We start from the raw sequence: 27,805 nt of genomic DNA on the forward strand, positions 1-27,805 counted from the left end.
CAGGGGTTTTTCATTTTAATAGATATTTTCGCCGCCGATGACCTTGTCGTGGGTATATTTTCAAAGGATTTCAATATTTTAATTCAATTACATTATGCTTTTGTCCGTTTTCATTCTGACAATTCCCTGGACACACCGTATCACCCCATTCACCAGCGCTAGTTACCTTCTTATTCTCGCACAGGCTAGGTAAATTGGCCTGTAGACAGCGCCCACCCCTGGAACAGCTGGGTGAGTGGTGCAATACTGTTGACTTTAGTACGGTATGGGTCGTGGTCATTCAATGCTGTTGCTTGGAGGTTGAGATAATCAGACACATAACGTAATTGCCACAACAGAAAGTTATTTGAAGTATTGGAATTTGGACAATTTTCAGTGTTGCGGACAGAAAACTATGAGAAAAAATGATTTTAAAGTTGCCTTAAATGTAACGTATTGAAAATAAATATTTCTCTGTCGACCAAAACCTGGTTGTACAAGTTATAAATCGACAAATGGTAGCTTATAATTAGTGATAATATATATTTTTTTAGTATTTTTAATATCTATCTATTAATGTTTGCTGAAATGCACGCAAACACAATACTTGGAAGAAGTCAGTTAATGGGAAGGTCACGTGTGGTTTAAGAATTCAAACAAGTTTATTTTTTAACTTTGGAGCCTGTATGTGACCCAGTGGTGAATAGCGGACTGTTATGCCAAATCCACTAGATGGCTCTACCTCTTAGCTCGCGGTTCCTGTCAGTTGATTCCAGCGTTCTGCGCATGGGCAGTAGGGACTAAGAAGCAGTGAGTTACCGTTAAAAAGAACCCGAAATTTCTACAGAGAGTTGTAACGTTCTCAGTGAGGGCTGAGAGGTGACCTGCGCAGCCTGTGAGCGGCTTATTTCTGCACGCGCTGCGTGAGCCACTGCCGTATTTTGTGTATATAGAAATATCGTTATACTGTATGTCATTTCTTTTGTTTTGTTTTATTTTTATTTTTTAAACTAAGAACAGATCAGACCACATACTCACCTAGAAATAAAGAACCCCAAATTATATTTGTGTCCTGTGCTAATTATTCTTTGCCAGGCTACACAATTTTGGTACCAGGAGTGGGGTGAGACGCTGTCCATGTCCCTGCCATGTCAGTAGCTACTGTCTTAGCTAAAAGGCTCAGACCCATGAGAGAGAGCAATGTAAAAATTCTGTTGGAGCCTTTGAATGTGCCTTTGCCGGGTGGCCTGATTGTCATGCCTATGCTTGTGTCCTCTCACAGTCATATGGTGCAAGTACAAGTCATAAACTTCTCACAGGAAGATGTTGGGCTCAGGCCAAGAACCAAGTTAGGTATTCTGTCCCCAGTCGAGCAGAGGGACAGTATCCAGCAGTGTGAGGTACATTTTCAGCGTGTATCTGCTAGTGTTGAGCAAGTTACTGTAAGCAAAAAGATATCACTGCCATCGGAAAACAGTTTACAACAGATACTAGATAAACTTGATGTGGGTGGGATCCCCGAACAACAAGCAAAGTTGGGTGTTTTACTAGCCAGTTATGCTGAGGTATTTGTCCTTGAAGATGAAGATCTTGGTTATACTAACAAGGTCCAGCATGAGATCCACCTAGTGGATGACATACCATGGAAACAGCCATATCGCCGGATTCCGCCAAACCAGTACAAAGAGGTTAGGGAGCACATAACCAAACTTTTGAAGAAAGGGGTGATACAGGAGAGCACCAGCTCTTATGCTTCGCCAATAGTCCTTGTCAGGAAAACAGACGGAACCCTCAGATTGTGTGTGGATTATAGGAAGCTTAATGCAAAGACCAAGCGTGATGCTTTCCCGTAACCACGCATTGATGAAAGTTTTGACGCACTCTGCGGTGCCAAGTTCTTCTCGACGATCGATCTAGCCAGTGGTTACCATCAAGTCGCTATGCATGAAAGGGACAGACAAAAAACTGCATTTACAACCCCCTTTGGGTTGTACGAGTACCTGAGGATGCCTACGTTCCAAAGATTGATGCAAGCTGCCATGCATGACCTTGTGTTCCAGATCTTGCTAGTCTACCTTGACTAGCAAGTCAAGGATTTTGGTGGCCATCTAGAAAGGCTGGAGACAGTACTGAAGCGACTGAAGGAAACTGGGCTGAAGGTTAAGCTTGAAAAGTGCCATTTCCTCCAGTCAGAAGTGCGGTTCCTTGGCCATCAAATATCTGCAGATGGAATAGGTACGGATCCAGACAAGGTAGCGGCAGTAAGACAGTGGAAGGTACCCAGCACAGTCAAAGAGCTGCGGTCATTTACAGGCTTTTGCAGTTATTATAGAAGGTTTATAGAGGGTTTCTCCTCGATGTAGTCAACTCTTGTTTTAGAGAAGGAAATCCAACTAGATCCAAGCAACTTTTCAGCAGTTCATGGACAAAAGCGTTCTTGTTCAAAAGCTCCGTTCAAAAGCGTGTCAAGGTGCTTTTGAAAAGCTTAAGGATAGATTGACCTGTGCACCGCTGTTAGGCTATGCTGACTTCACCCGCCCTTTCATTGTGGAAACTGATGCAGGTAGCCTTGGCTTAGGTGCAGTTCTCTCCCAACAGCAAGGGGATAGGAAAAGGGTGATCGCGTATGCTAGTAGGCGCCTTCGCAGTGCCGAAAAGAACGATAGGAACTACAGCAGCATGAAGTTAGAACTACTAGCCCTTAAGTGGGCTGTGGCAGAAAAATTTAGAGGTTACCTCCTGGGATCTAAATTTGTTGTTATAACGGACAACAACCCTTTGTGTCATCTTTCCACAGCAAACCTAGGTGCAATAGAGCAAAGGTGGGTGGCTCAGCTATCTGTTTTTGATTTTGAAATAAAGTACCGCCCAGGACACTGCAACACTGCTGCTGATGCCCTCTCTAGGCAGCCATTTGCAGGGGAGCCTGAACTTGACCCCGATGATGTTGAATATGATGATTGTGTGGCTATCTGTAATGTTGTCAGCAGAGGCACACCCCTGGAGCCAGATTTGGTGGCAGCCGGTATGAAATGCTGCAAAATAAGACAGATCCGTGTTTTGGAAACAGGAGTGGATAACTTGAACAAGTCACAGAGTAACACCCAAACGTTCCCAGGGTATACAAAGAAGGAGCTCCGTCGGTTTCAAGATGCTGATCCCTCTCTCAGTGCTTTCCGGATGTTCTGGAATCAGCAGAGAAAACCAGGGAATAAGGAGAGATCAAAGTTGCCTAAATCTACCTCGTCTTTGTTGAAACAGTGGCATTGGGTGCGAGAGCGTGATGGGCTTTTGTACAGGGTGATTGAAGATCCTCATGTTGGTGAATGTTTCCAACTCCTCCTGCCTGACTGTATGAAAGATCAAATATTGGAAAGTGTACATGACCAGATGGGTCATCAAGGAATTGAACGCACTCAGAATCTGTTGGGACAGAGATGCTTTTGGGTGGGCATGTATAATGATGTGGAACAGTGGGTCAAGAAGTGTCAAAGGTGTATCCTGACCAAAATGCCACAGCCAAAGATCCAGGCACCCATCAAACCATTTATAGCTACTAGGCCTTTAGAGGTTGTCGCTGTCGACTACACAGTCCTCGAGCCAACCTCTGATGGGCGGGAGAATGTGTTGGTAGTTACTGACGTGTTTACCAAGTTTACACAGGCTTTCCCGACTCGTGATCAGAAGGCAGACACTACAGCGAAAGTCCTCCTGAAAGAATGGTTTATGAAATTTGGATGCCCTGAAAGGTTGCATAGTGACGAGGGAAAAACCTTTGAGAGTCAGGTGGTTGCAGAGCTGTGTAAACTTTACGGAGTGAAGAAAACACGCACTAGTCCTTTCCATCCTCAAGGAAACCCACACTGTGAACAGTTCAACAGGACCCTACATGACCTTTTACGCACGTTGCCTCCTGAGAAGAAGCGCCGTTGGCCAGAACATCTGCCGGAGTTAGTCTATGCCTACAATGTGACACCTCACGCTAGTACGGGATATTCGCCTTACTTCCTTCTGTATGGAGTGCATCCTCACTTACCTGTTGATGCGTTACTGGGCCAGGAGGAGGTGCTGGATAAAAGACATGATTGGCTGGTGGTCCACCAGGATCGGTTGAACGAAGTACATGCCCGAGCTAAAGAGTACGCAGAACAAAAGGCTGTGGAAAGAGTTGCACTGCAAGAAGACAAAGTGTTCTGTCCCCCAGTTAGTGTAGGTCAGCTGGTTTATCTGAGACACAGACCGTTGGGCAGAAATAAGATACAGGATGCTTGGGGACCTACTGTGTACAGGGTGGTAGAGGTGCAGGGTACGACACACGCAGTGGAACCATTGGAAGGTGCTCCTATAAAGCGGGTACACAGGGTTAATTTAAGGCCATGTGTGGGCCCTGTCCCAGCCCCCAGGTGTGTTAGAAACCGGTCCCCCACAGGAACCTCTGTTAGCACCCTTCCAAAGTCTCCGCCAGAGTTTGTAGTGTTGGAGGAGGTTTCGCTTCCAAGATTAACTCAGGAGGTGTTCCCTGAGTCATTAGATGTTGCTAGTGCTGAGGATCCCTGTGGTAGTGAATCGGAAGTGTTCTCTGAGCCTCTTAGGTTTGAACCTGGTCCTGAATCTACAGGTGCTGTGCAGGTTAGGACTGAGGCTGACACCGAGCCTTCTAGGGCTGAGCCTACTACCAGCTCCTCTCCTAGTGACCGTGTAGTAAATGTACCTACTCCTGAACCACGCAGAAGTCGTAGGGCCAATGCTGGGGTGCACACTAATCCTTTTCATGAACCCAAGTCTGTCTGTAATGCGATCTCCTTAACTCCAGAAGTCTTTTCCCAGATGATAGCAAACTTAAGTGCTGTCCTTTTAGGGAGGCAGTCAAGGGGGTGAAGGGTTGATAGTCACCGGGACATTGACTATGCAGCAGGGGAGAATGTGACCCAGTGGTGAATAGCGGACTGTTATGCCAAATCCACTAGATGGCTCTACCTCTTAGCTCGCGGTTCCTGTCAGTTGATTCCAGCGTTCTGCGCATAGGCAGTAGGGACTAAGAAGCAGTGAGTTACCGTTAAAAAGAACCCGAAATTTCTACAGAGAGTTGTAACGTTCTCAGTGAGGGCTGAGAGGTGACCTGCGCAGCCTGTGAGCGGCTTATTTCTGCACGCGCTGCGTGAGCCACTGCCGTATTTTGTGTATATAGAAATATCATTATACTGTATGTCATTTCTTTTGTTTGGTTTTATTTTTATTTTTTAAACTAAGAACAGATCAGATCACATACTCACCTAGAAATAAAGAACCCCAAATTATATTTGTGTCCTGTGCTAATTATTCTTTGCCAGGCTACATGTATTTAACAGCAAGTAAGCCGAGGTGAGAGTAGGTAGTTCTGACAAGAAAATAAGAGTACTTTATTTTTCATCCTGAAAACTTTTCATGAGAAGGAAACCATGCCTGGAATCACCGATATGTCCCACCGGAGAAGCGCTGCAGCAACCATATTGCCAATCAGTATCTTACAGACAAGGTGGAGGAAAGTGTTAGAAGTGAAAAGTGCTCATTTTAAAACAGTTAAAAACACTTTAGCTGTTATGTTCTCACAAGCAGGGCATGACACCTAACCCATCCAGTCTCTTGTAGCTTATTGAATTTAGAACCACATTATTTTTGTTAATGCTCCTAATCAGATAGAGTGCGTTATTTAACATGAATGTTGATGAGTGTAAACCTCGTTGTAAAGTTACTGTAACGCAGCGGGTTTGGCGAAGATGGAAATAGGAAGTTAGGCTCTTCTTAACTGAGAACATGGTGCTTTATTAATCGACGTTCGTCCGGCAAAGCAACCACAACAGAGGGAGAGGGAGAGAGAAACAAAGAGTGTACGACACACTGGAGTCAATTCGGGTACAGTTATACAGGGATAGGGTGGTAATTGGGGGCATGTATAAAAGGGTTGCAAAATCAGGGAAACTACATAAGTCTGGGCGATCTCGCGACTGTGTACACCTGTTCTACAATTGGTCAGCTGCACTGGCCAGTGGCTCTCCTAGTCTGTGCCCTGGCCATTACTGCTCCCGTTCTGCCCCTCGCCGCCCACGCCAGCCGGGCGCTCTTCGGCCTCAATGCTAGGCGAGGGCGCTACATTACTTTTGACTCATTAATCTGTTAAAAGATCCGAACTTCACTTGCCCTTTAGTTACACCGTCTCTAGATTTTGTAGTGTCTAAATTTACAACTAGTCTAGACTTTATCGTAACCTAAAAAGTTATTTTTTAACACATATTATGCAAAATTATTAAACCCCTAACAGCAACTGAATGCACAGAGAAGCAGAATTTTCTGTACAAACGCAGCTTCTTTAAAAAAAAAACACAAGGGCCTCATCTTTTTTGTCGAGTATCTTGCAGGTTTGGTCGTGGTGCTGATGATTCGCCAGTAGAGGGCTTAGGGAGCAACATCTTAAAACAAGATTTCATTGTCATTTTCTAAGAATGAAACGTTCTGTTCGTTCCCACCTTTTCAGAATGTTATTCCAAAAACCTTTTTCAGAATGCTACAAATTTTGTAACATGAGTAATGTTATTGGTGGAATACCAACATTAATTCACTTGCCAAATCATTGACCAGAAATAGATTTCTTAGGTCCTAAAAACATAAGAAATAATAATTTAGGACAAAACATGGTTAATACTTGTGTATTTTCGAAAGCCACCAAGATTTTATTATTTTTTATATTGATGTTGTGACTGGATAGAGTGCAAAAACACAAGTGTATTATATTGCTGGAATAAAATCTCAGTAAAATAGGGTGAGTTATCATGTTGTGCATCTCGATTGAATCTAGCTGGTGTCTTCTGTTTAGGTGATGATGTGCATTCCAAGCTGTGTGCACCCATGGTCGTAGTCACACAGAGTTGGAGTATCTGGACAAGTTATCAGAGAGACCTCCATTTAAAATCTAAAATATTAATTTGCTTAATTTAAAAAAACAGGAAAAAAGAAACAGCCATCTGGGGCCATTGCAATGTGTGGTTTGCAGGATGATTGGCTTTCTGGATGGGAACAGCCAGATGGGAGAGTTCACTTGTGAACGCTTTCTTTTGAGCATCTCAAACTCCAAGATATCTTGACTTGAGCTTACTAACTAGTTTACTAACACCTAAACACAGAATTAGCAGAATTGCAAGAAGTAGGCAAGAGGCCTTAGAGGGAGATTATGCACACACCATGAACAGGGGTGCAGGAGGCTTCAGACCAGAGAGGCCGGAAGAGCTGACTAACACTTGAGTTAGTGGTAGTGGGGGACTCAATTACTGGAGATTTAAGCAATGTTATATGCACAAGCAATGGATAGTTTTGTATTGTGTAGCCTCTGCCTAGTGTCCAGCTTGCAGACCTCCATGAGCAAATGGGCAGGATCCAAGCTAGGGTGGATCAAGTTGTCAGGGTCCATGTAGTAACAAATGAAATATAAAAGGAGAGGTTAACAGTTCTGAAAGACTTCTTTAAGCAGCAGATTGTCTACAAATGAATAGATAGTTTCTTCAGGAATATTTTGAGTGTCATATACAAGCCAAGGTAAGCAAAGAGAAATAAGGAGATTTAACACATGGGCAGAAGATTGGTGCAGGTAAGAGGTGTTTAGGGTTATGGAGTATTTGGGGCCCTGGAACAAATGGGACCTGTTCTAATGTACAGGCAGAACGGGTTGCACTTGAAGCAGAGGAACACCAAAATGTTGAAGAACCTTATGTTTAGAGAGTTTGAGCAATGGCACTGGCTCTAATGGGGTCAGAAAAGGCCTGGGCCACTAAGAAAAAAATTAAGAGATAACAAACTCATTCTTGAATGTGTATACCTTAATGCTAGAAGTATAACAAATACAAATGCAAAAACACAAGGCTACTGCATTAACAGAAAACTGTGACATTATAAGAAACACTAGAACATGGCTGGGGATTAATAATGGGGAAAAATATCAAAGTATTAGGTACACATTTTCAGCAAGACACACAGGATAGAAGGATTTATGCTGTGGGACTATACAGTATATCAGAAACAATATGTAACCTAGAGGGGTGAGGTAAGAGGGAGAAAGCAGAGCACAATCTATATGGATGAAGCTATTAAATAGAAATTCTAAGAGCTTAACACCAGGTATAAGCTGTAGACAGTCTAATGCAGACAGGGGTCAAAATAACTTACTGTATGGCGATATCAGGAAGGCATGTGGCATTTTATATTATACTTTTACACGAATCTTTTCAAATATCCAGGATCTAATTCAGGAAATAGACGCAGTAAAACCACGGCTAATTGTGACAATAATATGGAACCATTTGCTGTGTAATTTATATATCTAAACAATGAGTCTACATTTAATATATAGAATAAGAATTCTGGTAAAGTAGACTAGAAAGAAACGAGGCAGAGATTACAAGTGGTGAAATGAGAGTGGGTGACTACAAAGTCAACAGAACAGGACAGTCATGCTTCAGAAATGTAATGTTTAAGGCTCAAAACAAGTTAATCCCTAAAACAGTTACAGTGCTCATGAACAGTTAGTGAATCCCCTAGGCTAGTCTGTATTCCTGTATATTTTAGACCATTATTCAGATCTTTATTGAAAGTCGTCATAAAAGCTATGCATACATAAACCATAAAAGCATAAAACCATGATATTCCCACCATCACAGTCTTGATCCTTCTTTTGGAAGACGCTGTGTAGATACTATGTTGTCCCAAGAAAAAGTTTCAAGTTTAACAGAAAGTGCCCGAATGATCCACAAGACTACTGGAAGAGTGTTCTATGTACAGATGAGACCAAAATGAGACAAAGTTTGTGTGGAGTTCACAAAACAGCTGATTAATAATAGTAGATGACAACCAAGTAGTAAACATTCTAAAGTAATATTTAATGCAGGTTTTTACCAGACAATTTCAATTACATACGCTGTACTGCTGGTGCTTATTCTATAACATTGTAATTTTAGAATAATTTTCACTGAGGTTCTGCAAGAGAGATTGACTGACTAAAAATAATAATTCATTAGTATTTTTCATGTCATAGTAAAGAAAACAGGATTTTATTCCTGGATTCCTACCCAAAGTATTTCAGATCTTGGTTGAAGAGTGACAGCTTTACCTGTGGACTGGAGAATTACAAATATTAAAAAGGGCAAAAAATTAAACAAGAAGCATAAAAGACCAATCAATCAAGGTTACTTATGTTACCTTCTTATGCAGCTATGAAGACAACATTTTTAAGATGCAGCCTACATTATTTTAGAAAGGGAAGGTCTTTTTTAAGTTTTTAGAATTCTTCAAACAAGCAAGATATTAGATAACGCTAGAGCACATGATGTATATTTTTTTTGTATTTCCAATAAGCTTTTGATATGGTATTGTATGCACATGGACCGGGAATTTGTTAATGAACCGGAACAGCACATAATCTTATAAGGCACAACATCTAATTGTAAATAAACTATGATGTACCATAGGGGTCTGTTTTCAGCCATTTTCACTTCCTGATCTACTGTATGCTTATGTTTTAGATTGTAATAAAGATAGCAAACTAGTTTTGCAGCATGGCAAAAACAGCAGAAAAGGAATGGCAAAACATGTAGGCACAATCATGATTAAACCCTTGGCTAGTGAAATTTAACATTGAAGTAATAGAGATTGTGGGAACTAACTGCTGAAGGCAAGTCCGAGAATATGTTATTAGGCAAACACTAGGAGGACAAAAAACAAGAAAATACAGCACCAGAAATATTTCCAAATATTTGATTGTCTTAGCTGCTATGTAAAAAGCTCAAAAGAATAACAACAAGGTTAATTTCTTCACTTCAAGAACAGATACAAAAACTGTAACTATTTAAAGTTTTAGTGCATTAACACCAAGAGTTGGGGGTATCTGGAGCAAGTCACCCAAGCATATTGTTGAAGCTGATTCAAACAACAGCTGATTTCCTTCAGATCCTCCGGCCAATAGGCAAATAGCTTTCAAATAAGCAGGATGAGGAGAATGACCTCGATTTGTCTGTGATCTTTCTGAGTGTGGAAAAAAAAACATGGACAACAGATTAGACATTCATTATTATTTTTAAATTATATATTGCTTTCAATTAGCAGCATGTGGGAATGACAAAAGTAATTATAAATTACATACTGAAGACTGTATAGGCAATAACCAATGACGACTCTAAGTGATATTTCTAATCGAGATGCGGTCTTTTCTGAATCCGAGCATCATCGCATCTTTAAGTTATCCGTTATTTTATGAACCATTTCAAGAAATAATTTTATAGAAACCTGCTTAAACACGATGCCGATACAGCATTCTTCCGTGAACCAAAAATGGTACTTTTCGGTTTTTATGGTATTCTGCAAACACGATCTGAGATGGTTATATAACGCTTGGATTGCGTTTTAGGTTGTTTTGCAATACATAAACACGACGTGAATGTAATTTCATTCAGCAGTCTAAAATGTAAACTGATTTCAACACTTGCCTTGTTGTGCAAGGTACTCTCTTTGTCTATGTGCTCTCTTAACAAGCAATGCTGCTAGCACTACCTCTTTTCGACGCTGTGTGTACAGAGAGCGACGGGTGCGTGCTCACATCCAGCACATGACTCTACCTCAATTCGATTTTATCCTCCTCAGTGTTCTTTGAAAAATTTCAGTGTAGTATAACATTTTATTATCGAAGCCTGTACGTTCAGGACACACCCTGTATCGATCAGGCTTCCAGATTCACGTTGTGTATTTCAAAACGATGATCCACATCTATTGTGTCCAATTCTATTGACCATCTATCAGCCAGCCTTACTACAGAAATCAAAGAAGACGGGAACTGCAACAACACACCTCCCGATTTCTTTCGAAGCACCGTCTCCACTAACTGTTGCGTTATTATTTGCACTTTTTAAATGAATCTGGTAAGGTAAGTGTTGCATTTTCTTGTGTAGTTCGGGGATACTGAAGGGATGAAGCGCCGTTAATTTCGGCATTAGTGTTCCTCTTGGTAGCTTTGCTATTAAAAAAATACTTTTATTAAACAATGTATCAATACGTACGGAAAATTAATTAACAAAATCGATGTATATATAGTGAAATGCGAAACAAATCTAATTTGGATGTTTGTATCGCATTATAAAAATATGAAAAGAGGTCTCAGAAATACAATTCGTAGATTTGGCTAGTTTTAATTTGTTACATTTGTAGCTGCACAATGCTAGCGCTTGAAACGATTATGAGGTGTTGCCCATATGAAGCAAAAAAGCTTTTCTGTGAGTGGACAGACCTTAATTTCAATGAATACTTAAGCGATTGGGGAGGGGATTTTACACGGTATTGTAACTGCCTTGCATATTCAGGAGTTACAGAAAAGAGCTTTTCAGTCTTCCAGTACGAAGTTGTCTTAACTAAGCATCGTCTTTTAGCTGGTATTTATTTTATTATTATAGAGATCTGAGACGAATGAGCTGGAAGTTGTACTTCCAGTATCATCATTCTTCTTCAACAGTGTAAATATGTATAGGAACATGCGGAGCTGGGAACAGAGCAAAGCGTTTTAACTGTCCGTATGGACCATTTCCACATCCGTTTGAAAATGTATGAATTGGAACGCGTACAGTATGGATTTTAAGAAGACCAAATATGCAAGGTAATATTAAATCACGCCTGTTAAAAAAACCCACATACCTGTAGATTATGAAGTTTTAAGTACTTTGCCAAAAAAAAAAGTAAGAGTATGAAAGGACGGTGATCTTAATTATTAATACGTTCAACCGGTTATAGATATTAGCACTAGTGGTATTAAGAAGTATCCGGTTCTCCTAAGTCAATTTCTACTTTTCTTGAGGTGGACAGTCTGTAGTTCATGAAGATGATCATTGTAGGAATAGGGAGAGATCTGTTCTTTGTAAGCGCCGTGTTATCCTTTTGGTACCTGTGAATCTAGAGAAAATTGAAATATTTTGCATTTTGCAGTACATTTGTGCAGTAATTTAAATGCGTTCCAGTGATATTATGGGCACAATCCATTTATCTCTCTTTGCCGTTGTTGCCCACAATTTGAATTTTGCTTAGTGAACTTCTATGCGTGTTAGAGCTTTTAAAAATAATTTGACTGTGCTTCACTATGCATTCCACAGTAACTCTTACTGTAAGTGGAATAAATGGACTAGTCTTTGGCCTCTCAAGCGGTTTAGCTGTTAAAATAACATTGTAAGGCAAATTAATGCTTACAGTACTTTTTATTTATAATAGGACAATGGAAATACAGTGCAGTGTTTTTCCTGCTTGTTCTTTACAAGCCGTTGTCTGGGCAATAGATTACAATGGGGTTTTTTTCAGGTAGCGTCTTGAGTGTCTCATTCTGCACCTGAATGTAAAAACAGTTTTTGGACAGTCCTAGTATCTGTCTACATAACAGGTAAAATGTTTGCCTGGTCTTTCAGGAATTGCAAGCAACATACTGCAAATCTGAGACTTCTCTAAAATGAAAACAGCAAAGCCTGTCAGTTGCAGGACATTTTGTTATTCTCAAAAAGTAAAAGAAATTTGTCTGCTATTAGTTACATGGAGCTGTAGAAATGTTGTGAGTGTTCAAGTCTTTGTTACTCAAATAATACTTTTTTAATTCTGAAATGCTATCAAATTTAGTTCTGTGTGAATTATGCATCACAGCTGATTATAATGTTAAAGATTGTGCCACTTGCAGTGCTAAATTTGAAAAGATAACTTCAAATTCAAGGACAAATCAGGAAGTCTCTTTTGGTGCTACCTGTAGGTGTGAAATGCCTTCTGGGCAGCTGGCCAAAACGACAATATAACACTGTACCTGTTTGTATTCACAGTGAGAGCAACCTATACTTTCGCTTGAAACAGAGCACATTGTTGAGTTATAGCGATGCTTTTGCTGAGGTTGCTAAAACATGTCCAAATCCTAACAAAACAGACTGTGATCGTGGTGCTTGAAAGAGATTAATGTTTTATATTTCCTGTAGCAGAGGTTAAACAATTGTAAGCTACATTTTATTTTATTTTTATTTTTGCTACTATCAATTGTATTAAAGTTGAATTATTTTATAGGTTTTACTTCCCAGTATAAGTTAAAATGTGAAGAAATACATTTAAGACCTGGACAAACCATAAAACATTAAAGAGAGAGGCAGCCTACAATGACAATCCTGCCCTCCCACACTGCCTTAAGCCTCTTTACAGGGTTTAATTTTGGAAAGGAAAACAGCTACTCATTTTCTTTTTGATGGAAACTATCTCAAACCAAACAGGAACTAAAAAGATGATGGGGGAACAGGAATTTTGATTGAATGCTATGCTAGAGAGAAAAATTTAAATTAACTGAACGTTTCATGGCTAACTGGAAGGATAGTGTCGTCATTGCCCTCTCTTCATGTACATTTTGGAAACTTAAAATTAATGGCCCTCGTGCCCAACCAGAAAGATGGGAAGTTGACCACAGGAGAGCAGTTCATCATCATAATGAATAACAGATTCCTAGAGACTGTTTCATGTATTTTTTTAGAGCTTCTCTTGCATTGGTGACACACCAAGTGGAGACTAAAATCCATTTAAACCACAATGTTCCAGGGCTCTTCTTCTATTATAGTGGCATGGATGCCTTTGCACGGATGGTCGAGCTTTGTGACTAGGAAGAGAGCAGCATAATTATAGTCCATGGGGCAAACACATGGTGTCTACTTTCTGGGGATATCACATTACATTTCAGAAGTTTAAAATAGATGAAATATTAAAGGTAGAACTTTATCAAATATTGTGTGCTTCATGGCAGTGCTGCAACAGTTAATAACGGGTATAGGAAGAGAGATTTGCTAGTTGCCTTGTTTTAAAACGGGTAAAATTAAAATCAAATGGGGAGGCTTGATGGTTAATGAAAATAGGAAGAAAGGTGTCCAGGAGGTTACAGTTTCACTGTGTCTGTGGCAGAGTTTTGTCTGGGGATGAGTTCAAAGATAAAGACATCCCTTTGTACTTTATAAAAAGTAATAAATAAATAGAATTGTCTTCACTACATATAGAAATATAAGAGGTGATAAGGTGTTTAAAGGGTTTTAATTTTTAAAATTGGCTAGAAAATGCAGCACTTAACGCAGGATAGCTAGACTATTACTACAAATATGCAATATTTCTTCCATCCATCCAATTCAGGGTTGCAAGGGAGCCGGAGCCCATCCTGGAAAGCAATGGGCGCAAGGCAGGGTACACCCTGGATGGAACGCCAGTCCATTAAAGGGCACACATGGACACAGACACACACTCACACCAGGGCCAGTTTTCCCAGAAGCCATTTAACCTACCATTGTGCTGTTGGACTGTGAGAGGAAACTGGAGGAATCCCACGTAAACATAGGGAGAACGTGCAAACTCCACACAGATAGCACTCCAGGTCTGGAATTGAACCCAGGATCCCCTGCACTGCAAGGCAGCAATGCTAACCACTGCATCACTATGCCATAGTCTTAATGTTTGGAATTTTTTCCCCTTTTTTTCAACAGAATGTACCCACTCAGTGAATGAAATTATTCTTTATTCTTTGCTTTTCATTCATTTGGCACCATAGAAATTTGTGATGAGGGGGCAAACCAGGAGAACAACTCAGAGTTATTTTTATCTGTTTTGCACTAGAACAGTATCTCAGGTTCGGCCCAGAGGTCTTACAACAGTTTTAGGAACTAATCTTCTCACTCTATAGTGTATTGTGATGCAGTGAGCTGTCATAGTAAAAATGTTAAAGTTATGACAAATAACTAAAGAAACTAAGAGATTGTTTTATGTACACACTGGGGAAATAAATATCTCACATATTTTGCACTCAATAAGTGTCCTTTATGCAGAAGCACAGTTGTGTGGTGATCTTCTACTTAAAGTGAAGTATTTTATGAACAACTAATTTTGCAAACGGTGAACCTTTGTAAAAAAGGATTTTATATAGTGGAAAAAGTAGCCTTTTAGCTATATGAAAGTGTAGAGAAGAATAAATGGCATTAATAATCAGGGTCAACTGACACTGAGCCAGATTGATTTGATTGGTAAATGCTATGGATTTTCTACTACAGCACTTCAGATTGTTTGCTCATAAAGTTTCTACTGAGATGATGTTCTGATCATGTCTTTGAAGATGCTTTTCAATGTGAATTAAAGATTGCTAAATGACAGGATAGGTTTCTTCTCACTCAAACTAAGCTGTGTTATATAAGTGAAAGATGTTATACTAGAAGAAAACTCTACTAGAGGCTTTGACTAAATTGTTGATGTCCATAAACATATATATATATAGATTCTAGCTCATAATTAATGAGGATAGTTAAAATTTTTGTACTTAGCAGTGTACAAATTAATTATAAATAATTAAATAAAGGTGATTGATTAATGAGAAAAACAGTATAGTCAGTGCCTTCAGAATTAAAATGTAATAGCAAGAAGAGGTGACAATTTTTTTTTAATTTTATATAAGTCTGAATAGTAAGGTTTTACAGTGTTACATATGCATTACACAGCTGCCTCTTTCAGTGTGCTAGCAGTTGTAAAAAATAGGCCTGTGCTTACAAAATTGTAATGAGCTTTAATGACTTGAGAATGTGTTCACGTGCTAAAACATTGTATGAAAATGAAATCAAACTAATTATAAGATGATGCGTTCTTTGGATATAACAGTCAGAAGTATAAGAAGCCTTGAGTAGAAAAGTGGGAGACAGACAGAGAGTTCAGCAGGGGCCAGCTCTTGCTTCCTCTCAGACAAACAGTGCTTTGTTTTTGTAACCAAAGAGACGTTCTCACCCAGCCTGACAATAGGGTGAGCATGTGAAAGTATTTCAAACAGAAGGCCTGTGATGTAACTGCCCTGGATGCTGTCAGGAGCAGTCAGCCAGATTAAAACAATGTTTGCCTTTAGAGTATTTTGCCTCTGCTGTACCTTAAGACTTTCAGCAAATTTATCTGTCAATGATCATGCATGTAAAGGGCAGAGAAGTATATGGGAGATTTTTGAGCTGTGGGTATTCTTGTAAGACATAAAAGTAATATCTTCATTTAAAATCCCAAACTTCAAAAACATTTTCAGTGGACAATGCCAGTGTAGTATGTAGTTTTTGTGAGAGTAGTACAGTTTTTAACCTTTTTTAAGATGTAAAAAAGATCTTTCATTGACAAGAAAACGGATTCTGCTGCTACAGTTATAAAAAATTCACCTGAATGCAACAATTACAGAAGTGCAGAACCATTAACAATGGTAACAGTTAACTATGAGGTGCCATTTAGGCCATTATTCAAAGTTTACCTCTCATACACACACAAATTGCTCTCACATTCATACACAATGCTCCCGCACTCTCCATTTTACCTCTCACATACACACAAAACTCTCTCACATTCACTAGTGTTACCTTACACGTACACATAAAACACTCCTTCACAATATGAACGTGAGACAAAACTAGTGAGTGTGAGTGCATTTTATGTGTATGTAGTCATTTTTTCTTTTTCCTCTGACACCTTTGTATCACATAAAAATTCAACAGACTTTGGTTTGAATTACGTAGAATTCTCTTTCTAAAAAAACATTTGAGCTTTTCTAACCAACAAATTAGCTTCATGCTCTTTTTCTATTTACAGGATGCTGCAACTTATTTATTCCCTTTTATTATTTTATGTCCCTTTGCATACATTAGTAATATAAAAATGTAAGCATTTTAAGAAATGTAAATTGTTAGCCGTTCCTTTCAAGACATAATGATTATATTGAAATAACTGGTTTATATCAATCATAAATAGTGGTGTTTGTTCTGAAAAATAATTTGATTCGCATTGTTTCTGAATTCATTACATAAACATACACCTTTTTGGTCAGTTGTACAATTTCTATTTTAACTCATTTGTCACATCAGCCACCACAGTCTGTAGTTCATATGGTGACTCAAGATACTTAGATACTTTAAGATATTTTTCATCAGCTTCATTTGGCTGTGTTAACCTGATAATTTTAGTTTTTTCTGTATTGGAGTTTCCTCAATGACAGGCAAGCATTCATTGATTGATTTTTAAGCCCTTGATCGACCAAATTGACATCTAAGAATCCTTTAATACTCTAGAACTAATTTCACATTTGTGCAAGTCCCACCTATTTCCCTTTTCCTTTCTAAGCACAACTGCAGTTTTTCTACCATACCTCTTTTTTTCTAACAATGACTGGTAATTGGATTATTGGCATGAATGTGTAGTGATTTGATGTTTTGAGTTTACTGACACAATTAAGAAATTAGGACTGTAAATTTAGGGAGTACATTCTAGCTGCTAGCAATCAGTCAACCAGAACAAATGGCGATATCCACTCACATATTCAAAGAATGCAGTATACTGTACATTGCATTTATTAATGCAATAACAAAATGTGCCAAATAAATCAGTAAAAAGAGTGAATATATATGAATGAATCTGCCTTGATACAAATTACTGAGAGCTTTCAAAAGATATTAATAACACATGGTTAAAAACTGTTGACTCCAATACTTGTTATTGTATTATACATACCTGTAAAAGTGTGGATTCTTTTATATATAAGTGTTTGGAATAATAGCTCAGTTCTTGAGTGCTGTAATGTGACCATTGAACATATACTATCATATACTTAGCCAAATTAGACTGCTCGCCCAAGCACAGTTCCGATGAGATTTTTAAAAGTCCCACAGGCACAGGAATAGCTAGAGACATGTGCTGTGCTTTTTCTCGTGCTGAAGATGACTTCTTACGTGGACACAGGTTTTGGACCTGGGACCAACCTTCAGCGAGACTTTGATGGGGAGAAATTTACAAAAAGTCCTTATTTTGTAGCTTCTACACTGAAAATGCAGTGGTCTTGACTAAGATCCATCTGTGTTAATGGGTTGATCAGGCAAAACTGCAACTGGGGGATCAGCACATACATTCTTCTGTGGCAGAGGAAGTCTTGGGCACAGTTCTGGTTTCAGTACAGTCTCTCTTACATCCAGCAGAGTTTGTGTCAGTCTTGGTTTGGCCAGGGTTAGTGATTGGTGGTTAGTGGTTGTTGGTGTAGTCATGTGATTAGTTAGCAGTCAAGTTGCCAGGTTTTCAGAGAGCGTCACACACCCCTATACAGAGACTTTAGAGATGGGGGATGCCATAAGGTAGAGTAGGCATTTAGGCAAGTTCCTCATGTGGAACACTCCAGCTGTAATCCGCATCCAGACGTGCCTCTCTCCTGGAGCTGTAGACTGAAATTAACTGTGTATTTTAATACAGTTTATAATTTATAGCTCTGCGTGAAATTTTATTCACCACCTGTGAAATTCCTCCCCATATGCATAAATATTTATAAAATATTTATTTTGAACAAAAGTAAAGAGAAAAAAGGCAAGCCCCTTTTTTTCTAATATCTGTTGTAGAGTGAAATGAAAAGAACAAAAACAATCCTTTTAGGTGTAAGTACGGAAGCTCTGAGTTTAGATATAAGTAAACCTGCCAATGGAAAACTTTAGACGTCATTCTCATTAACATTCATGACTCTCTATGGGGAATCCCAACTGACAGCTGTTAACTACGTGGTCTTAATAACGAATGAACAAAAGGTAGCCTTTTTTGTTTGCACCGATACAACTGGCTTGTCAGTGTGGTCAGAGTAGAAGAATCTAGTATTGAATTATAGCAGTCTTGATAGGTAATGATGTATAAAAAACAAATGATCAAAATATGTTTACTTTTATGAAGCAAAATGATGTACAGAACATGCCAGTAAGGTGGACACAATAGATAATCTTTCTTTGGCAAGCAATTTGAAGTAAGACCACACCACATTACAAAAGTATTCTTCCTTGGCAGAGGCCTCATCCTGAGAGGCAGTAGTACTTTCCTCCTGTTTCTCTGTGAACCTTTCTCATTGTGCTTTGCCTTTCATAGGCTTTATAGTACGAGTTTCCAGCTCAGATTGGGTTTCCTACTTGTTTAGTGCCTTTGTATTCTTGTCTCATTCCATCAACATTGTATATTTTAACATCTGAATTACCCAAATTAGTAGCTCACATGTTTAAGCTGTATCAAAAACATTTGCTGGAAATGAGGGCCGTATATTTTTGTTTTTTGGTGAAGGGTGTCAATTCTCTGTTTCCAGGCACATACAGTAGCTTTATTACTGTTCTGCATTCTGTACATTAACAATGGTTAATGGTTATGGTTTACAAGATCTTCATACAAGATCATTGATTTGCAATAGCACTGCCATAACTTGTAACCTGGCTGTTGAATTTTGAGAAGCTTATTTTTCTGCCTTTGAATTGCAGAGGTTCCAAAATTAAAGACGCATAGCTTTGTAGATGCTTGAGTAGCATACATAAGCATGCATGTTTCAGCATATTGCGCATTTAATATTGAATAACAAAAAATATATATTTTCTAACATTTTGTCATAGATACCTAGTGTAGTCTCAGCTGACTGTCAGCTTCTGAAAGTTGTTTATTCAAATTCTTACATTGGCAAGAATGCAAGGATTCTGTGTTTCATTCCAGTGTCTGAGAATTGAGTTTATTTGAAACGCACTGTAGCTGAATGCCAACTATTTCAATAGATCACTTTAATTTCTTTGTATACTGTAGATATATAACTCATAAAATAGTTTAATGGATTTTAGAATTATAGCAGTATTTAAAAATGTTATATGATGATTGATAGAGTGGGTACTGGATGTTGGATTGTTTTCAAAAACACATCTTCTTGCCAGCAGCCATATCACCCTGCAACTCACAACTGGCAACCCACTGAAGCTAAGCAGGTGTGAGCCTGGTCAGTACCTGGATGAGAGACCTCCTGGGAAAAACTAAGGTTGCTGCTGGAAGAGGTGTTAGTGGGGCCAGCAGGGGGCGCTCACCCTGTGGTCCACGTGGGTCCTAATGCCCCAGTATAGTGATGGGGACACTGTAAACAGGTGCCGTCCTTCGGATGAGACGTAAAACCGAGGTCCTGACTCTCTGTGGTCGTTAAAAATCCCAGGGCGTTTCTCGAAAAGAGTAGGGGTGTAACCCCGGCGTCCTGGCCAAATTTCCCATTGGCCTTAACCAATCATGGCCTCCTAATAATCCCCATCTATGAATTGGCTTCATTACTCTCTGCTCTCCTCCCCACTAATAGCTGATGTGTGGTGAGCGTTCTGGCGCACTATGGCTGCCGTCGCATCATCCAGGTGGATGCTGCACATTGGTGGTGGTGGAGGGGAGACCCCATTACCTGTAAAGCGCTTTGAGTGGAGTGTCCAGAAAAGCGCTATATAAGTGTAAGCAATTATTATTATTATTATTATTATTATTATTATTATTATTATCTTTGCTTCTTTAAAAATTACCCCTTGGAAAAAAAGAGGATCTTGGATGTGGCTTTGAATAATAACATCTCAACTTCAGTTCTGGGCATAACATGAAATAAACTTTGAAGTTCAGGCTCGATAAAATGATATCAGGGTGTCCAAAAAGTGATTTTGTGGGGGACAGTGCTATAGCAGATGTTGAGCTTTATTATATGCACAGTTATTGTATATCCAACAGACATGTTTTGTAATTACAAATAAATGACCCTTTAAATATTGTTTTCTATAATTCTGTGACTGGCAAACTCCTATTACAGTTGTGAAAAAAGGGATTCGGGCATAGAACTTTTAGCCTTGTTTTTGGTATTTGTGCATGAAATATGAATAAAGTTGCCTTTTGCTAGTATAATGTGCTAATAAAGTGTAGTACAAATTATAATAATATAAATATCAAAATATTTCTTATTTGATCATATTGATGTTTTAATTATAAGAATCATAGCCATGAGGAGATTATTGTACACTATGCAACTCTTTTGCTGTTCCAAGAGAAAAATATTCAAATCTGTACAATATTGTTCATATTTCAGCATAGTGTACATTGGGAAAAAAAAGAGTAACATCATCTAGACTTTTGCTTTTCACACTTGTGGCCTGGGCCAGATCTTAACCAATCATTTTGATGGTTGGATTACAGTTTAAAACCTGAAGGCAGTGAACAGGTGTCTAAAAATCTCACAAAATTAAATGGCAAATCCAAACCGTGTTTTAAGTCGGATAATCACTCTGCTTTAATGTGAATTTGGTATTGACTTACCTCAGTTAAATTAAACCAAGGCTACAAATGAAAAATATGAGTCCACTGGGTAGATGCACAAGGTCCTTTGAAACCAGAAAGTCATTATCACATGTTGATTTTGTAAATTGTGATTGAAAGGTGGTTTAAACTTTCTGGTTTAAATTTATTCCAGCTCTTCAAAACACTACTTCAAATGTTTTCAAAACAAATTGACTGTGTACCTAGGACCTGAAGATAACACATTTCTTGCACAGTGCACTGTGAACCAGCCTAGTGTGGACTTGTTAAATGTCACAGGTGTATTATGGCATGGCAGATAACACACTCTAAGATGTGGAAGTGATCTTAAGGATTACTTTCAGAAATGCAAAAGAAATGCTGCCATTGCAAGGGGTCATGTAGAGTGAAAGATTCATGAAGTGATATAGGATGATTTTTATTTAATTGCCCGGCACATAATCAGATTGACAGAAAAATTGAAAATGTCCTTCTGTTTCTGGAGCTGATAACTTTCTTTGGAGAAGGAGACTCCTTTTTAAGATACAGGTTGGCGTTAACTAATGACTGATGCACTTGCTGAAGACACTTGCTTTAGTATTTATATTAGTCTGATTCCTCTGAGAAGTAAAAAAAAATCAAAAGAGAAAATGCATTGAAATGCCCCATGTATTGTTTTCATGGAAATTCAAGCACATCATCTCAATACCAGTTTCTCTGGATCAAAATGCATTTGGTTTACTACTCAGATACTTCAAAAAAGTAGGTAAATCACTGGAGTGGGTCCCCAGTTAAGTCATTCTCTCAGTGGACTCTATTAATCTACTACAAAGGGTGAGCCTTTAGGTACAGTAATATAGTGAATTGCTCATAAACTAACCTTCAGTGGTTTTCGAAGATTAAAAAGTGAGAAGAATATTTTATATGTCAATGGATTTGCAAATAAGATAAGTCTTTAAATACACCAGCGTCACCTTGCCAACATTCAGCATTTAACTAAGAATGTTGAAATTGGCTAACACGCATTAATGCCCAGTTTCCAGTAATTGACTACTGGCAAGAGAGTTAAAATTTGAATTCAATGTTTAAAATTGGATGATTAAGAACATTAAGATTAAGATTAAGAACATGTAGTGAGCCCATCCTTAAAAGAACAAATGACAAAAAATGATTAATTCACAGACCTGCTAGGCCATGACAGTGACACCATTCTGGTTTTTAATCTTTAACTCCTTCTGTGATTGCAGTTTCTGTGTGCATAGCCATTTATCTTAAAACAATCTGTTAAAACACTCTCACTCAAAAGCACTGTGGTGAACTACATAGACATGTGGCTTCATTTCCCAATTGGTATAAAAACTAAGGCTCATAAAAGCTCGGTGAACTCGAGCTCGGCTCAATCGCGCTGCACACTTCTTTTGTGGAGTCAAGCCTAATTTATTCCTACTTCAGGAACTGTTTGTGTTTCAGTTAATTGTGGCTACATCAATTTGTGGAATAAATAAACACCTTGCTGACTCACAGGACAATGTATCATACAAAGTGCAAAATAGCTTATAATTTCTTTAGAACTCCATATAAAATATATTGAATTAGTGGAAATAATTCCCCTCTTTCATACCTTTGTTGTGTCTTTCTAGATACTTATATTTAACATTTGCTTTATATGAAAAGCTTTGCAAATCATGTTGACAATTTATAAAATATGGTATGTTATGAATCAGGACAAATAGGAGTACTAGGATCACTCAGAATGCTAGTTGTGTTTCCATATGATTAGTTTCTAGGTTGAGCTCTGTGATCATGGATTCAAGCCTGCATCATGGCATCAGCCAACTGTGACTGGGATTCCCCAATCCCACTTGGCACTTGGACAATCACGGTCATAGTCGGCTAGTATAGTAGGGTACAATGAATCAGCCTACGGCTCTGAGGTGTGTGTGTGTTAAGACGAGAACCTTGAAGGTGGGTTAGTCAAAGGAGTCTGCCTAAATTAGCTTATTGTCAAGATGTTCATAGCTACGTGCCAAGCTGTGAACAGCACACATAATTTGCTATTTCCGATCAAGTGGGTATAACAAAAATAATTGGCAATTCTAAATTTGGCAGTAAGCAAGCAATTTCTTAATGTTCTGTTTCCTCATCTATTTGTTTCTCCACTTTGATTGCTCAGTATCCTAGAATCTGACAAATACAAGTCTGATTATGAAAATGCCTATAATTTCTTAAGTGTAAAACGTTATAATGGCTGTTACTGGAAAACGGAAATGAGGAATATTGACATTTTTTTGTTTGAATAAAACTGGAGTCTTGAATAGTTTCTGAAAAGAACAAGAAGCAGAAGTGTGCAGCAACAGACTCTGGAGTAAAAGTGCTCCTTTATCGAGGTGATCCTGTGCTATGATTACTGCCTTTGATGATTTTGATGCAGCGGCCTGACCACTGTCATGGGTGATTAGCAAACAGCTTGATAAGGTAATTAGCTGTAATTTCCAGGTTCCTGGGGAGGTAGGCCTTTTGTGCCAGGTCGACCTAGAAACATAAATCAGGCTGACATAGTCTTATGGCAAGCAGACCTTGAGTACTTGTTTTTGTTTCCATGAAAAGTACAATAATATATGATTATTATTATCAGTAGTAATAATGATAATATTAATTCTAATAATCTGTAGCTTTAGCTTTCAGTCTGACAATTCATCATTGGTAGTTATTTATACTGACCTCTTCTAAATCTGCACTGGGTGTGAAAAGTATTGTACTGTGGAACATACAGTACTTTAAGTGTGTTGGTAATGCTTTGTGTTAGTGAAACCACCAGTAATCAAAACAATAAATTAAATTTATATCAGTGTTATGAATCTTTCAGGTAGTTCTTTGTGACAGGATCACTACTTCGAGGCATAAACATCCTGGCTGTTCTGCATCAATGATAGCTGTCAAAGAGGCCATTGGTAAACAGACTCAACGCTTACACACAGCGTGTTAGTGTCACATTCAGGCACAATGGCAAAGACACCAATTGACAAGCTGCTAGCTTACATCATATATTTTTAAACAAAACCTATATTTTATGGTTTACAAGATCTTTATACAAGATCATTGGTTTGCAGTAGCACTGCTGTAACCTGGCTGTTGTATTTTGAGAAGCTTATTTTTCTGCTTGAAATGCAGAGGTTCCAAAAATAAAGAGACATAGCTTTGTAGATGCTTGAGTAGCATACATAATTATAATTAGTTAGATCTATACAAAGAACAGCTGTAAGAATGTATGAATGTCTTCTGTTCTGTATTGACAAAATGTATCATCAATTGTACTGTTAAGCACCTTGGGGCAACCTTGTTGTGAAAGGCGATATATACAAATAAATTGAACTGAATTGAAATGAATTTGGAAATGTGATACATTCTCTATGTACTGTTATTGCATCTTTTTTACCTTTGTCCTCATAATCTTGAAAAATATTTTGTAAGAGCAGCTGCTTTTCCTGGGAGGGGGGGTTGTTTTTGGGATCAGTAGCTACATCAATATGTTTTTCAACAATAGTGTGGCATCACTAGGTTCTTGAGGAAATTAAATGCATTGTATTGCAGAAACCTCAAGGCATGCAACACCCATAAAGGAAGAAAAGTCAGGGTCAAGCCATTCTCTTTTAGTGTGGGATCTCTGGAATGTGTAGTGAACGCAATCCAAACAATACAGTAGATGTCCTAGAAAATTGTCAAAGCAAATTCACCATCCAAGTCATCCATTTTCAGATGGTGCCAAGATCAGACATAGCTTGCTAAATTTTCCATAACAAGAACTGCATGCTCCAAATTTAGTTTATTCTGGTCATTGCATGTCTGTGTTAATATATTTTTCTTATGTTGACACAGAACTCTGTGCTCAACTTTCCTGGCTGTTTTTTGTGGTTTAACAAAAGGAGGAAGTATGATACACAAACTTTAGTAAGCATTGATGTGTGTACATGCACATACTATTTCTGTGTTAGAAGATAAGAGTCTCCTCGCTACAGACATTATGTTTTTCTTTATTTAATTCAGTCTATTACAGTTAATCCCTTTGCACAGTATTTAAGGCATAACACATATCAATTCTGGATTTAATTAATAAAGCAAAGAATCTGTGTAATCTGGGAAGCCTAGTGACTTGATAAATAATTATTATCTCCAGGTAAGACGCCTCTGCTTGGAAACCCACAGACCCCTGCCAAACAAGGCTTTAATAAAATGTTCCCAGTCTATGTAGGTTGTACTAGACATTTGCTATAAATAGAACATCTGAATTGGTTTTGGAAGCTAAATTGAGGGCTGTACACAGAGTCACAACAGAACCCTTTGTGTGCTGGTCTGTTCAGAGGAAGGATCTCTGAGAAACAAAGTACACTACCCTTGTGAAGGTTTTCAGTGGTCAACCTACCTGGTCTTTCAAATACTGTACAACAAAACTCCTTGCCAGGATTTGTTATGTGTTAAGTAATGCTTTACCACACTTCCATAACTCACCATGATTTTGCTGTACTTTTCTTCACTTTGTTTTCTTTTTACCTTGATATACAGTAACACAGTAAATGTTTATAAAGTCAAATGTCATATATTGTCTTAAAATTATTAACTCTTGCTTGATTAATCCTGAAACAAAATGGCCTTATTTAACTCTCTGTGGGTAGGATGCTGCACAAAAAGTATGTCATTTAGGGAGAAGGCAGTGTCCCAGATTATTCATTTGCGTCATGTACTTTGTGCAGCTGTTGCCTCTGTTTCATACAACTACTGTATCTAGTGAAAAGAGTTATAGATAATCTGTACAGAATATTGCTTTCCTCGTCAGTGGAGCTCTGCAGCTACTCCTAATTAGTAATTTGTTGTAAAAAGAAAGTATAGCTTTGGATAATCTTCAGTCTTTAGATTATCTTGATCTAAATAGGGTTGGGTCAAAATATGGTCAGAGATGGTACAATTCTAAAAGGCTCACAATTCTCAAAAACTGTTAATTTAGGAAAAATGTCCTGCACTGCAAGATTTCCTACACTCTCTTTCACAAAATATAAATTCAAATGTAACTACATGATATATATATATATTGTGTACAATAGTGTGCTGCAGTAAAGTTAGACAGATAAATTTAGATAGCTCTAGTTGGTCACAGTTTTCCCATTTCTATTTATTAACTCATGGCAAATGAAAATTGTCATTACCATTGTAAATTCTATTGTTAACATAGGCAGGTAATGCTCCTAGCTCATTTTTTTATATTACAGGGCAGTTAAAAGGGATCAAGCCTTCATAGGAGGTGTTAAACATCTCTCAATTATATAATTAAAGTGACCCTCAAAAGTTAATTAGCAGCAGAAGATTGGGGAGAGGGGTTTTAATCATCAGGGAATTCACTGTGGATGAGGTGAACATCTTACCAGAACACTGATGTATTTTTAATTATTTTATCCATCTATCCAGCCACTTCATCCAATTCAGGATGAATTGTCACGGAGGAGCCAGAGCCTAACCCAGCAAGCAATGGGCTTAAGACAGGGTACACCCTGGGTAGGACTTCAGTCCATCACAGGGCACACACTCAAACAAAGGCCAGTTTTCCCCAGAAGCCATTTAACCTACCAGCATGACTGTGGGAGAAAGCCAGAACACCCGGGGGAAACCCACACAAACACAGGAAGAACATACAAACTCCAAACAGACAGCACCCCAGGTCTGGAATTGAACCCAGGGCCCTGCACTGTGAGGCAGCAATCCTAACCACTACGCCACGGTGCCTCCCTTGATTATGTCATAAAAACTCTTAGGATTGAATATTAGTCCATAAAGATTTAACCTTTTATAGTGGGATTAAAAAAAATCTGTAAATCTGTGTTCCCCTTTCATCTGAGTTTTAGGTAAAAAAAAACAGGTTGACGTCTAATAGAGCCTTATAACAGTAAAGAGCTGACTTTACTTCTTGAGGAGGCTCAGGTCCTTCAATGTGTGTAGTAAGATGCTACATATGTTCTATCAGTCGGTGGTAGCGAGTGCCATTTTCTACGCAGTGGTGTGCTGGGGCTCTGGGATTAGAGCAGTGGATTCTAAAAGGCTGAACAAGCTCATCAGAAGAGCAAGCTCTGTCATTGGGTCTGACCTGGACCCCTTGGAGGTAGTGGCTGAGAGGAGAATGATGTCCAAACTAGAGGCCATCATGGACAACTTCTCCCATCCCCTCTATGACAGGCTTGCAGGAATGAAGAGGACGTTCAGCAATAGACTGATTCATCCACGGTGCGACAGGGAGCGCTACAGGAGGTCATTCTTGCCTTTTGCCCTAAGACTGTACAACGCATCCACCTTGCGTCTGGGCAGAGGCAACATCAACAGTGACCTGTTTCTGGACTAAACGCATCTACACATCTACTGCTACATCTGTTCTCTTTCTTTTTCTTTTTCTTTTTCCCGTTTACAACCATTTTTTGTGCAATATATGCCAGGGACCTGTGCAATACATGTATATCTATATTTACATCCATATCTATATTTACATCTATATTTATATTCATATGTGTGATACGATTTTTCTGTGTACTGTTCTGTTCTAGTTTTGTTCTTTGTGTGTCCGGACTGTGAGTAAGTCTTGTATTGTATTGTATGTATTGTACTGTTATTATATAATTCGTTACACTGTGGCTGTGTTGTGTGT

The 27,805-nt window shown here is 38.6% G+C and overlaps 1 protein-coding gene across 4 annotated transcripts in view; it reads left to right on the top strand.

Annotated features, from left to right (window-relative positions):
* The first annotated feature begins 10,494 nt into the window (after nt 1-10,494).
* The window catches only part of mmd2a (monocyte to macrophage differentiation-associated 2a), a 43,778-nt gene continuing 26,467 nt past the window's right edge, over nt 10,495-27,805 (top strand). Inside the window, exon 1 of one of the 4 annotated variants that reach the window (XM_088612426.1) lies at nt 10,495-10,913. Coding sequence is in view for 2 of the 4 variants with exons in the window: in XM_088612424.1 (XP_088468550.1) it covers nt 11,592-11,641 (50 nt within the window). In the remaining 2 variants the exon portion in view is untranslated. Of the gene's footprint in view, nt 10,919-11,355; nt 11,642-12,338; nt 12,413-27,805 lie in introns of those variants that run through there. The other 3 variants (XM_088612425.1, XM_088612424.1, XM_088612427.1) reach the window with 3 other exon arrangements.

The sequence above is a fragment of the Lepisosteus platostomus genome, chromosome 19 (assembly GCF_059453375.1).
Source record: "Lepisosteus platostomus isolate fLepPlt1 chromosome 19, fLepPlt1.hap1, whole genome shotgun sequence".
NCBI classification, from domain to species: Eukaryota; Metazoa; Chordata; class Actinopteri; order Semionotiformes; family Lepisosteidae; genus Lepisosteus; species Lepisosteus platostomus.